General features: G+C 42.3%; 2 protein-coding genes across 2 annotated transcripts in view; both read left to right on the top strand.

Moving 5' to 3' along the window:
* Positions 1–4: 4 nt before the first annotated feature.
* LOC102205858 (synaptophysin-like) lies at positions 5–9,534 on the top strand (the record flags this gene model as incomplete). Its single annotated transcript, XM_013914609.1, has 8 exons — positions 5–82; positions 3,848–3,913; positions 5,760–5,884; positions 6,169–6,367; positions 6,440–6,631; positions 7,767–7,982; positions 8,283–8,363; positions 8,877–9,534. Coding segments are annotated over 7 exons (942 nt in total), but the record flags the coding sequence as incomplete, so codon positions are not given.
* Positions 9,535–11,889: 2,355 nt separating this feature from the next.
* pcsk1nl (proprotein convertase subtilisin/kexin type 1 inhibitor, like) overlaps positions 11,890–12,353 on the top strand; it is a 9,350-nt gene continuing 8,886 nt past the window's right edge. Inside the window, exon 1 of the mRNA XM_005748000.2 lies at positions 11,890–12,018. Coding sequence (XP_005748057.1) covers positions 11,965–12,018 — 54 coding nt within the window. The 5' untranslated portion in view covers positions 11,890–11,964. The remainder of the gene's footprint in view (positions 12,019–12,353) is intronic.

Below are 12,353 nucleotides of genomic sequence, written 5' to 3'. Positions count from 1 at the left end.
CACCCAAGGAGTCGCTCCGAAGCCAAACCAATGGAAAACCCCGTTACCCGACACCAGGGATCTGGAGAAAGCAGTGAATACGGTCAGTGTGCTCATTTATGGAAACAAAAAACTGGATTACTGGTTAAAAAAAAAAAAAAAACAACTACACGACGGAAGAAAGGAGCTGCGTTCAAGACGGAAATGTGCCCACTTGGGTATGACAGGAAGAAAATAAAACGATTAAAGATATAACGACCTTTTTCTGTTTGTTTTTTTTAACCTGATTTTCTTTCAAAGGCACTGATTCGAGACTTCGTGTAAACGAACAGACAAAACACGATTATATTTCTTTCTTCTAACAATCAAAAGCTTTTATCCAAATTGATCATGAGAAATTATCAAGTAAAGAAGCTTAAGGTGTGATTTAATGATGCATTCAGGATTTTGCTGAAGCTTTCAAGGTAAACAAATATAAGCCGGATCATTGACCGCGGTGATGCGCAATTAAGCTCCCATCTTTCATGCTGTGCTTATATATATATATATATATAGTAACGTTCGCAAGCTCTCGAGCACCAGACGGTTTGTTCTCACCACGGTTTATTGAGGAGGTACAGAAAAACGGGCCGTTAATCCCGAGGATTGTCCTCCGGTACAACTCACTCCCCAGCTCCCTAACAACAACAACAAGAGCCCCCTCCCATTCCTGCACACACTCAATGACTTCCTGCAGCACAACCAAATCACATATCTTAAAAAAAAAAACTGACATTGAAACAAATAAAAACAAAATTAGAACTAAACCTTTTCAGACAATAAAACTAAGCTGAGAGGTGATTTCAGTGACTTTGAGCGTTGCATGGTTGTTGGTGTTGGTATTTCAGAAATTGCTGATCTGCTGGGACTTTGACACACGGATATTTCTAAGGTTTACAGACAACAATCTTAAAAAAGGGAGAAAACATCCAGTGAGAGGCGGTTCACTGTGGTAAAAAGCCTTGTTGATGGCAGAGGTCAGAGGAGAATGACCAGGACGCTTTAAGCTGATAGAAAGGCGACAGGAACTCACATGACTGCTCATTACGTCCAACCAACCAGTCCAAGCAGCGCAGTCACAGTGACTATTAATGGAGGCCATCCTCTGGGTCACACTGGATGTTCATATTCCTAAGGTGGTCGTGTGTGTGGGCACCTTACAAGAAGTCCACTATGTGTTTAAGTCACGGTTTTCTCTCGGGGACCAAAGCCTAACATTTTTATGCAGTACAGATGAACTGAATGAATTTCCTTATGAACTGAATTTTAGCTGCAGGTGTTTCTTCGTCATGTGACACTATGCTGGTTAAAATAGACGCTTTTCTGAACAGTTTCGATGGATGCTGGGGAGCACATTACCGGTACTTTCTGACCTCGCTCCCGGTCATTTGTGCAGAATGACCATGAACTGTTGACGTCAACTATGCAACAATTTGTTTTTGTGCTTTATAGAGAAGTTAGGAGAGAAGAGCATGTGGAGTATATGAGGTACTCATACTGTGATGTGTGTGTTTGTGATATACACTCAACAAAAATATAAATGCAACACCTTTGTTACTGCTCCCATTCCCCATGGGATGGACGTAGAGACCCAAAATTCATTCCAGATACACAATATAACCATCCCTCCCAAACAGTGGTCACAAATCAGTCCAAATGTGTGGTAGTGGGCACATCTGCTATATTGAGATAATCCATCCCACCTCACAGGTGTGCCACATCAGGATGCTGATCTGACATCATGAGTAGTGCACAGGTGTACCTCAGACTGCCCACAACAAAAGGCCACCCTGGAATGTGCAGTTTTTTGCGCTATTGGGGGTCTGGGGACCCAGAACCGGTCAGTATCTGGTGTGACCACCATTTGCCTCATGCAGTGCAACACATCGTCGCATGGAGTCTATCAGATTGTCAATTGTGGCCTGTGGAATGTTGGTCCACTCCACTTCAATGGCTGTGCGAGGTTGTTGGATATTCGTGGGAACTGGTACACGCTGTCGTATACGCCGGTCAAGCACATCCCGAACCATCTCAATGGGTGACATGTCCGGTGAGTATGCTGGCCATGCAAGAACTGGGACATTCTCAGCTGCCATCTGTCCTGAACAATGTGAACCATGATTCATCCGTGAAGCGCACACCTCTCCAACGTGCCAGACGCCATCGAATGTGAGCATTTGCCCACACAAGTCTGTTACGGCGACGAGCTGGAGTCAGGTCAAGACCCCGATGAGGACGACGGGCATGCAGTTGAGCGTCCCTGAGACGGTTTCTGACAGTTTGTGCAGAAATTGTTTGGTTGTGCAAACCAATTGTTCCAGCAGCTGTCTGGGTGGCTGGTCTCAGACGATCTTGGAGGTGAACCTGCTGGATGTGGAGGACCTGGGCTGGTGTGGTTACACGAGGTCTGCGGCTGTGAGGCCGGTTGGATGTGCTGCCATATTCTCTGAAACGCCTGTGGAGACGGCTTATGGTTGAGAAATGAACATTCAATGCACGGGCGACAGATCTGGTTGACATTCCTGCTGTCAGCATGCCAATTGCACGCTCCCTCATTGCTTGTGGCATCTGTGGCACATTCCAGGGTGGCCTTTTGTTGTGGGCAGTCTGAGGTACACCTGTGCACTACTCATGATGTCAGATCAGCATCCTGATGTGGCACACCTGTGAGGTGGGATGGATTATCTCAATATAGCAGATGTGCCCACTACCACACATTTGGACTGATTTGTGACCACTGTTTGGGAGGGATGGTTATATTGTGTATCTGGAATGAATTTTAGGTCTCTACGTCCATCCCATGGGGAATGGGAGCAGCAACAAAGGTGTTGCATTTATATTTTTGTTCAGTGTATGTAGAAGCTGGTGGCCCCCGCCATCCAACCCATCGGCCCCCACCTCCTCTTTGAGTTACACCTTTGCTTCATTGTCGCTGTGTTTGTTTTTATGACAAATATACACTGAATAATATAAAGACTGGAATTAATACTCAGTTATATTCAACCCAAAATTTTAGGTCTGGTGGCCCTGCACCTCATTTACACCATATTTAATCTATATTTACAATATATACTTTGCGTATGTGCACAAACCCTATGATTTGTGCTAAGGGTTCTTTCTGCAGCATTGAAGGTCCCAAAGAGCATAGAAGTCTACATCAACCATAAGAAGAAGGACTCTCCCTCCTATGGTGTCTCTTATGAATGCCCGGCCAATTTTAGTGATCAGGGTAGAAGGACATTTATCGGGGAGGGATGGTCCCTCAAACGGAGCTCCTGCAGTGCTCTGAGGAGAGAGGAGAACCTTCCAGAAGGACAACAATTTCTGCAGCATTCCACCAATCAGCCCTGTATGGTCGAGTGACCAGCTGGAAACCACTCCTCAATAAAAGGCGCATGACAGCCCACCTGGAGTTTGTCAAAATGCACCTGAAGGACTCTCAGACCATGAGAAACAAAACTCTTTGGTCTGATGAGATAAAGATTGAACTGTCTGGAGGAAACCAGGCACCGCTCATCACCTGGCCACTACCATCCCTTTTATTCTTTTAATTGGATCTTAAGGTGAGTCTACAGGTGCCCAGCTGGACCAAGTTTATCATTTTGACAGATGCTGGGTCTTGAAAACGAGAAGAGTTTGAATGAACTAACTGAAAGCTTTTATAAAAATGTGTTTTGTTTTTGTCATTTTTGTTATTGACTCTGATGATCTGACGTCCCTGAATAAACGTGCACGTGAACAGTGGGTCATTAGTCTTTCTGTTTTTCACCATGCTGCTAAAATGAAAATATTTTACCTGCTGCTTTTTTTTTTATCTGTCTGTCTGCAGCTGGTGACCCGAGGTCGGTTTGGGGTGCTGAAGGTTCCTCTGGGCTTCGTTAAGGTCCTACAATGGGTGAGTCCATCAGACCAACAGTGGCACCACAAAAACTGCAACCACAGCACAGATGTGTAACTGAGTTCACGTTGATGTTTAAAGCTCGGAAACATCATAGGCAGAATGTAATGATTCACCATACGGGAAAGCACGAGTATCATCATAGGAAGAGTTTATGCACATCTGCATAACACAGGACTTTGGACACACACACATGAAAGACACTTTTATGGGCTATATCAGTATATTCTTAGTTTGTTGTAGAATTCTGAATGCCGCTTTTATGATGCAGGTTTTAATGAGCGAGCTTACTTGTTACACAGAAACTGTAGATTCCAGCACACAGCAGGGGGCGCTGTAGGGAGAGGGTGGTGACTTTAAACATTTTCTTACTCTTCCTCTATGGAAAAGACACCGGTTCACTGCAGATTCAGATAACTTTGTATAAATTTAAGGGGGGAAACTTGACAGTATTTTAAATAATTTAACTTAGTAACTTAATGGTGCGCTGATGTCTTTTTGCAGACTCTGTAGATCTTCCTGCTACCAGTGTTTTTTAATTGGACTCTTTTTTTTCTTCTAAACTCTTTATAAACTGCAAATGAGGAGGAGTCAATTCAATTTTATTTATATAAATCACAACAACAGTCGCCTGAAGGCGCTTTATATTGTACAATAATACATACAGAGAAAACCCCAGCAATCATATGACCCCCTATAGGCAAGCACTTTGGTGACAGTGGGAAGGAAAAACTCCCTTTTAACAGGAAGAAACCTCTGAGGCGGGGCCATCTGCCACAACTGGCTGGTGTGAGAGTAGGAAGACAGGATAAAAGGAGAAACCCAACCTACAGTACAGCCTTTATAAGCTGCATCATATTAAAGAAGTGCTGTACTGTGCAAAAGTCTTGAGCCACCCACATTTCTTGTAGTTCTCCCGGCCTCTCCCGTTTTTCTTTGAACATCGCATTGTTTCCCCTTACCTGACCATTTTCAGATGAATGGGGGGTTTTTTGTTTTAAACTAATTAACACATAAATATGAATCATTCAAGCATACAAATGCACTCAACACAAGGGATGAATCAGTGTTGTATCTATGCGTAGCACAAAACTTTATTTTAAACTGCATCTTTAGGCAGTTTGATGCTTGCAGCTTGTCGAAAAAACACGTTTGTTCCAGTTTCTTTTGTTGAATCTACAAGAAAATTCCAAAGTAAAGTTTGACTAACTAAAATTTGGATTTTTGCACCAACTGCTAAAAGGCCAGTTGTCACAATAATGTCAGAGATTCTTCAGTATTCAGATTTTAATTTGTCGCATTGCCAGAGGTTTTCTTTTCCACTGTAGGAGCTGAATTAATTTGTCAAAAGTACAAAAGCCCTGGGTGACACTCTGACGCAACTTGTTGTTATGAACTGAAGACACACAATAGACAAAATGGAAAAAACAACAGGCTAAAATAAAGAAGATTTAATGGGATTGTTCCTTCAGTGAGCACGCCTACAATCTGTGCATCAGTTATTATAGTTTTGATGCATTTTATTTATACGTTTAGTGTCACTGTTAGTTTTAGTCTTTTTAATTATTTTTAATTTTAAATTATTATCGGAAAGTAAGTATTCCAATAAAAACACAGAACGTTTTGTAGTGGGATTAAGATTATGTGTCTTTCTGCTCCTTTTTGAACATGTTATCATGATTGTTATGTTTGTTATATGATTTTAACATGTTTAAAATAAAGCCTTTTTAGTACAAAAGTAAAAATGAAATGCAGAGGCCTACTGCAGTTCAGGCTCACCTGAGCCCGCTCTGACTGTGAGCTGTTTCCACAGCTTGTGATGTGTTGTTGCTCTTTCTTCCAGTTCTTCGCCATCTTCGCCTTCTCCACCTGTGGCAGTTATTCCGGGATGTTCAAGATTGCGGTGGAGTGCAAGAGCTGGGTGCAGAGCGACCTGAGTATAGAGGTGGAGTTTGAGTATCCCTTCAGGTCAGAACAAAAAACTCTGTGAACTCTGAAACTGACTTTGACCTATTTAAAATTCTTTCAAATAGTATTTAGAGGATGCAGCACTATCCTGGTTTATTTAAATGATATCGGTCAGCCCTCCTGGGTGTTTTTTGTCTCTTTAGTGGTTCTTCAAAGCTTTGAGGTGTTTTGGGCTCATTCTGAACATCAAAGCTCTGAAGTTATTATCTGCGTGTTAGTTATTGTTTATCACTTTGGTGAAAGATCACCTTCACTAACAGGGAAACTTTAAACTCCTCTGTCAGACTCCACCAGGAGTATTTTGATGCCCCCACCTGTAAGTCTGAGTATAAAGAACGGGTTTTCCTGACTGGCGACTACTCCTCCTCGGCCGAATTCTTTGTCACCATCGGCGTCTTCGCCTTCCTGTACTCTACGGCGGCTCTCAGCATTTACGTCTTCTTCTTTGAAAAGTACAAGGAGAACAACAATGGCCCACTGATCGTAAGTACAGCCACCCGACTTCCCAGCTGACCTCTGAAAAACCTGCCTCACTCCGTCTTTGTGCCGTTTCAGGACCTGGGAGTCACCGGAGTGTTTGCCTTCATGTGGCTGGTGAGTTCGGCAGCCTGGGCCAAAGGTCTGTCCAACGTGAAGACTGCGACCAACCCAGATGAAGTCATCACTATGATCAATGCCTGTGAAGATGATGAGAACAGATGCCGCGAAGTCCACGACCCGGTTATGTCTGGATTGAACACCTCTGTGGTAAGACTTTCACTGGGCCTGGGCACAGCTCTGATCGTCATCAGGACGGGGAAACTCAGAACTTACTGGTCCCAACACTGGAGAGTCAGTACTGACCAATAAAGCACAGAATATTACTGAGAAACATCCAAAACAAAGAAGCCACAATTTTCAAATGTGATTCATTAACTAAACTGCAATTATTGAACTGAAAATATCAAAATGGTTAATAAATGAGGATCAAGCTTTCCTTGCACAAGCTGCCAAAACCGATATAAACCGATGCAGAGATCTTCTGACACACCCTCCTTACATTCTCCTGATGCCACCGACAATCACAAATGAAGGACAAGCTTATTGCTGACATTTATGTACGATTTTACTTCACTATTATAAAGAGACAGAAAAAGTGAGATGGCTTAGTGTCAGGTAGACAGACCTGTAAATTACTCCATGTCCAGGGTGCATAGCAAGAAAATATGCTGACATGGCAAAACCCTTGCTAGATCAGAGTAGCTGGTAATGTTGACTGTGGCATCATTAGACTAATCTCTGAAAATATGTTACATTTACTTATTTCAGCTAATGTTTGTACTAAAGAAAGGAGCTTTGAGGCTCAAATATCTGTGCATCCAAAAACATCCGAGTGTGACACACAATTTGTCTTTTAATGCGACCACACACTGAAGAACTGGTGGTCCTACCTGTCACTCAGTGTGGCCTCAGTCCCGATCATTCATACTTTGAAGCCATAATATAATTTAAAACAATGATACTTCTTTTTAACTCCTCCCCAGTAACATTTATAAAAGGTTAAACTGGCTATGGAAACTAAACCCTTTTGTAAACACGATATTTTCTACTGCAAAGGTGTTTTAACATGGAAGTCTGTTGGGATTGACTAGTTTCTGGAGTGGGCTTCGAGTGGCTATTAGAGAAACTGCAACTCTAGGAACAAAAATCTGCCTAAATTTGAATTTGAGAACTTTGGAACGTTCTTCGTTAAGATGTTTCGTAATGTCCCATAATTTCATTGTGCTTGTACAATGACAATAAAAGGTTTTTCTATTCTATTCTTCTATTCTGTGTTGATAAAGTTTTGAATCTACATCTAAACGGAGACTCCAGGGTTGACCTTCACTGTCTCCCATCTCAGGCATTTGGTTTCATTAACCTGGTCCTGTGGGCGGGAAACCTCTGGTTCATCTATAGGGAGACGGGCATCATCGCTGACTCCGTGTTGGCTCCGCCTCCTCAGGAGAAACCTGCTGCACCTGACGCCCACGTCAAGCAGGGGGCCAACGAACAAGAAACATACACCAACAAACAGGCAGGCCACTCACCTGACTGCAGCCAGGAGGGATATCCCCAGGTGAGAAGACAATGCTCAGGAAACAAAATGCTGCAGCAGGTAAACGCACACCTGAAGGTCTGTGACTAGATGATGTGATGCTAGTTAATCAAAGATTGATTAGCTAGCTACCTTTGACTGCTTTGTTGCCACAAGGGGTCGCTCTACATGTTTTATTTTGGCTTCTGATGACTTGCCCGAAATCCAAACATTTCATTGTTCCAGCCTTCAGTTAAGTAAATAAACCGAACTAATGAAAATAATGATTAGTTACAGGCTGAATATGTCCTGGTTTTTGTTTTGTTTTCTTGCCTCCTCCAGGACGTGCAGTACAGTCAGGGCTCCAACCAGCAGGGGGCGCCGACTTCCTTCTCCAATCACATGTGAGCTGTGAGGAAGAGGGTGAGTCAGTGAAGTATGTTTAGTATATTTTACATGTGGCACTATATAGAGTATAGCACTTTGAATTCATTTTTTTCTTGATTAATCAGTAACTTGATTCTTGTTAAAAAACAAAAACAAAAAAACACGAACTAGAGCATCCACACACCAGGGGGCGCTGTAGCACTAAAAGAATAAAACTTGATTTTAAGAGTTTAGTGTTATCCTGTCTGCTGTTTGGAACCAGAAGTTTTCATGTTTGAACTAAAAGGTGGAGTGCAAAGGTATCAACTAGCTAGCATAATAGGTTAGCAAGCTGCATCCTGAGACAGTTAAATATGCCTAGTGTCGTGTTCGTGTGGTGTGTATTCTTGTACAAATATATGTTCATTCAAATCATGCTGATGCAAAATATTTAATCTTTTTTTTTTTTTGCTTAATGATGCTTTTTTTGAATTCCCTGACGCAAAACATTCAAACTTTTTAGGTCATGATAATTTGAGAAGTTGCTCTTATATGAGAAAATGTCTCCAGTTTGTTTCTCTGTCACAGGAAGCGTCGTAACAAGCCAACAGTGAGCCACCTGCAATCTACCCACAATGCAACACTCCATGGAGATCGATGAGGAAAAAGAGGTTTAGATGTTTACCATAACAAACTGATGTATAAATGATTAATAAAAGCTAACCACCAAGACATCCATAACAAATAGTAACCTGTAACCAGTGACAGTGCTGATAGGACTCACACACATTAATCAGTTGTATTGAATAGATCACTTTGAACAAATATATAACACATACTGAACTACTTCTTATTTAGTGCTAATCTGCCCTATCCACTGTTACATGACCTGCTATATGGTGTATATCTATATGATAATGGTGTTCTGCCTGCTTATTATCTGAATGTATCTGCAGTCTATATGGTTACTGAATCGTATATGAACATGAACTCACTGACAATCATATTAGACTTTTGCAAGAGCATTTATGCTTTGTAACCAACACTTTGCATTTGTTTTGTGCACAGTTTAAAATGTGTTTTTAAACGGTAGAAGGATGGATCCAGAATCTTGAATGAGTTTTAATGGTGTAATAAAAGAAAGTTTGACACATTTAAAAACAAGCTTTTGCGCTCTCTTTGTTTAGTCGGCTGTTTGTGGAAGTTCAATAAACTGATCTGTTATGAACTCTGCTCTTCTCTGGTTGTCATTTTTGAGTTTTAAACTTCTTTTCGACAAAAGTTTAAAGAATGAATCTGAGTTGAAGGTGGTCTCTACCAGGAGGAAGTGAGAGTGGCCCAGAGGTCGATGATCCAGAGGGGATCAGAGCATCCGCCTCAGAGTGCTGGGTGGTGCGTGTTTAGATGAGATTTTGTTTAAAGCGGCGATAGGGATTTGGGATATTGTATGTGTAGTATTGTATGTGTATGTAGAATGATGTGGCTGTCAGTAGAAAATGTCCAAACAAAATGTCAACTATTGTGATTAAATAAGAGAAATCGTTTTGAGAAGAGAATGTAGTTTGAAACCTGGCCAAACGCCATAGTGCCGCACCCACTAGAGCAGGGGTGTCAAACTCCAGGCCTCGAGGGCCGGTGTCCCGCAGGTTTTAGATTGCACCCTGGGTCAACACACCTGAATCAAATGATTAGTTCATTACCAGGCCTCTGGAGAACTTCAAGACATGTTGAGGTGGTTATTTACCTTTAAATCAGCTGTGTTGTATCAAGGGCACATCTAAAACCTGCAGGACACCGGCCCTCGAGGCCTGGAGTTCGACACCTGTGCACTAGAGCGTCTGGCAAAAAATCTTTGCCAAATCAAACGAGTCGTCAAAAATCAGCCTGTCAGGCCCGGGCTGGCAACAAATGCCTTTGGCGCTGTTGGCCTACAGGGTGTCAATGAAAACTGTGCTGCTGTTAGCCAAAGACAAAGGAAAGAGGAGAGGGGGATGGCATGTTAGGAGGCAGTGAGAGAGAAAGAAAGGTGAGAGCAGGGATTTTAAATGTTGATGCTTGAAGTCAAATGGCTAATGTTGAATGCTGAAAGAGAGGAATTCTGGAGTAACTGGATGAAGTGGTAGAGAAAGGGTTAAAGGAACAGAGGTAATGAGGTCATCATCGTCAAGAAGAAAAGGAGAGTGAAGGCAAAGACAAGGCTTAAATGATGAAAGCTGAAGACGGAAGAATTTGGCGACAGTTCAGGGAAAAGACTGAGTGTTAGTGACGAGTTACTAGATAACTGAGAAAGTACAGCCGATGTGGTGAGAGAAACTGCCAAGAAGGTGTTCGGTGTATGCAAGAGGGCAGGAAGACTTGGTGGTGGAATGAGGAAGTACGGAAAGTGATGGAGGTGTAGAGGTCGAGCTGCAAAAGGATGTGAGCCAGGTTAGAGTGGTTAAGGATAGAGATGGAAGTGAATAGAGTGAGCTGAGAGGTTGTAAGGAATACTATGATGTGCTCAAGATTGAAGAAAATGAGAGAGGAGACGTAATAGCAGAAAGTCAATGAATCTGGAATTTCAGAGGATTATTAGAGGAGGACGTGAGGGCAGCTGTAAAAAGGATGAAGATTGTGCTATAAAAACCCGGAGCAGGAAGTGTTTCTGTTAAAAGCTTCCTCCGTGGCTTTCTGCCCTTTGACAGGATCTCAGTTATTAGCTATAAATCTTCAGATGGATGTTTTAGTCAGTGAGCTGTTTTGGAGTGTTGCTGCTTTTCTTTTACGTTTGCTTTTATTTGTCTTCCGCCAGCCAATCAAATGTTTCTGTGAAAAAAAGTGATCCTTCCTCTTCTTTTTCTTCTTCTTGGGTCAGTCTTCTCGTCTCCATCGGTGCATCTTTTGGTTCTTCTGTGTTTAGTCTGTTGTGTCCTTCTCTTCATCCTTAGCAACTTCCATATACCCTTCTCTCCTTGTTATGGAAATACATACTTCTTTGCTTTGGTTCTTATATTACCTGTTCCTTATCTCCCCGTTTATTTAATTCCTTATCTCTGTAACTACTTCTTCCACACTATTTCTTATTTCTTTCCCTCGTCATGCCGCCCCTTATGTCCTAATCTTAATCCTTGCCCCTTTTTGTTTTATACACTTTATATCCTTTTCTCCTCGTGTCCTTTTCCCATTTTCCTCCCTCACCCCCTCTTTCCTATTTCTTGCATTCCCTTATGTACTGATTTTCTTACTTGTCCCATTTCTTATTACCTTCCTTATCTTATTTATTTCCACTTTTTACATTTGTTTTCTCCTCCGTTGTCCCTTTGTCTCATTTCTGAAATTTTATTCCCGTATTTTATTTTCTTGTGTCCACATCGACCTCCTTACATCAACTCCTTCCTTATGTCCTTCAATTATTTTTTTCTCCCACCTTATTCACTCCCATAATTCTTGGTTCTTCCATTTTTCATCACATCCTATTTTGTCCTCTGTCTTCTGTTATTATCTTATTCCATCTCAAAATCCCTCCCTGTCGCCTCCTTCTCTTTCCTTTCTCCTCTCGCCTTCTGTCCTGAGTCATCGCTCCTCCCTCTCTCTGTTCCCTCCCCCCTTCCTCCCTTTTATCAGAGGAGTGTCTGCATCCTGCCTCAGTGTGTGTTTGTGTGTGTGCTCGGCCTGTAGCATGGCGTCTCTCGGCCTCCTGCTGCTCAGCACTGCTCTGATCCACACCACTCAGGTAAGGACGAGTCCCACCGACGGCACACACACATACAGAGAGAGAGAGAGCATGTTTACATATGTGTCGCATGTGTGTTTATCCAGCCATTCATCTCCACGGTGCTGCATCATCACGGTAACCTGACACTGATGCAAAACAATGTCACTGCTGTTTATCTTCTACCTGTCAGCACACACACACACACACACATCTGTATGTGTGCCTGTCTTCTGTTTTCTACTTCATTGATTGGGTATTGATTAACAGATGAGGGAAATCAGTGCAGAGAAACTGAGATGTTGTGAGGCTGCGGCATCTACGTGAAGATCAAACTGAGTTTTAGATGTTCGGAG

This window comes from Pundamilia nyererei, unplaced genomic scaffold (assembly GCF_000239375.1).
Source record: "Pundamilia nyererei isolate P.nyererei 1_Seehausen unplaced genomic scaffold, PunNye1.0 scaffold00210, whole genome shotgun sequence".
NCBI classification, from domain to species: Eukaryota; Metazoa; Chordata; class Actinopteri; order Cichliformes; family Cichlidae; genus Pundamilia; species Pundamilia nyererei.
Note: the sequence above shows the minus strand (reverse complement) of the source record. Positions and strands in the feature narration are given on the sequence as shown.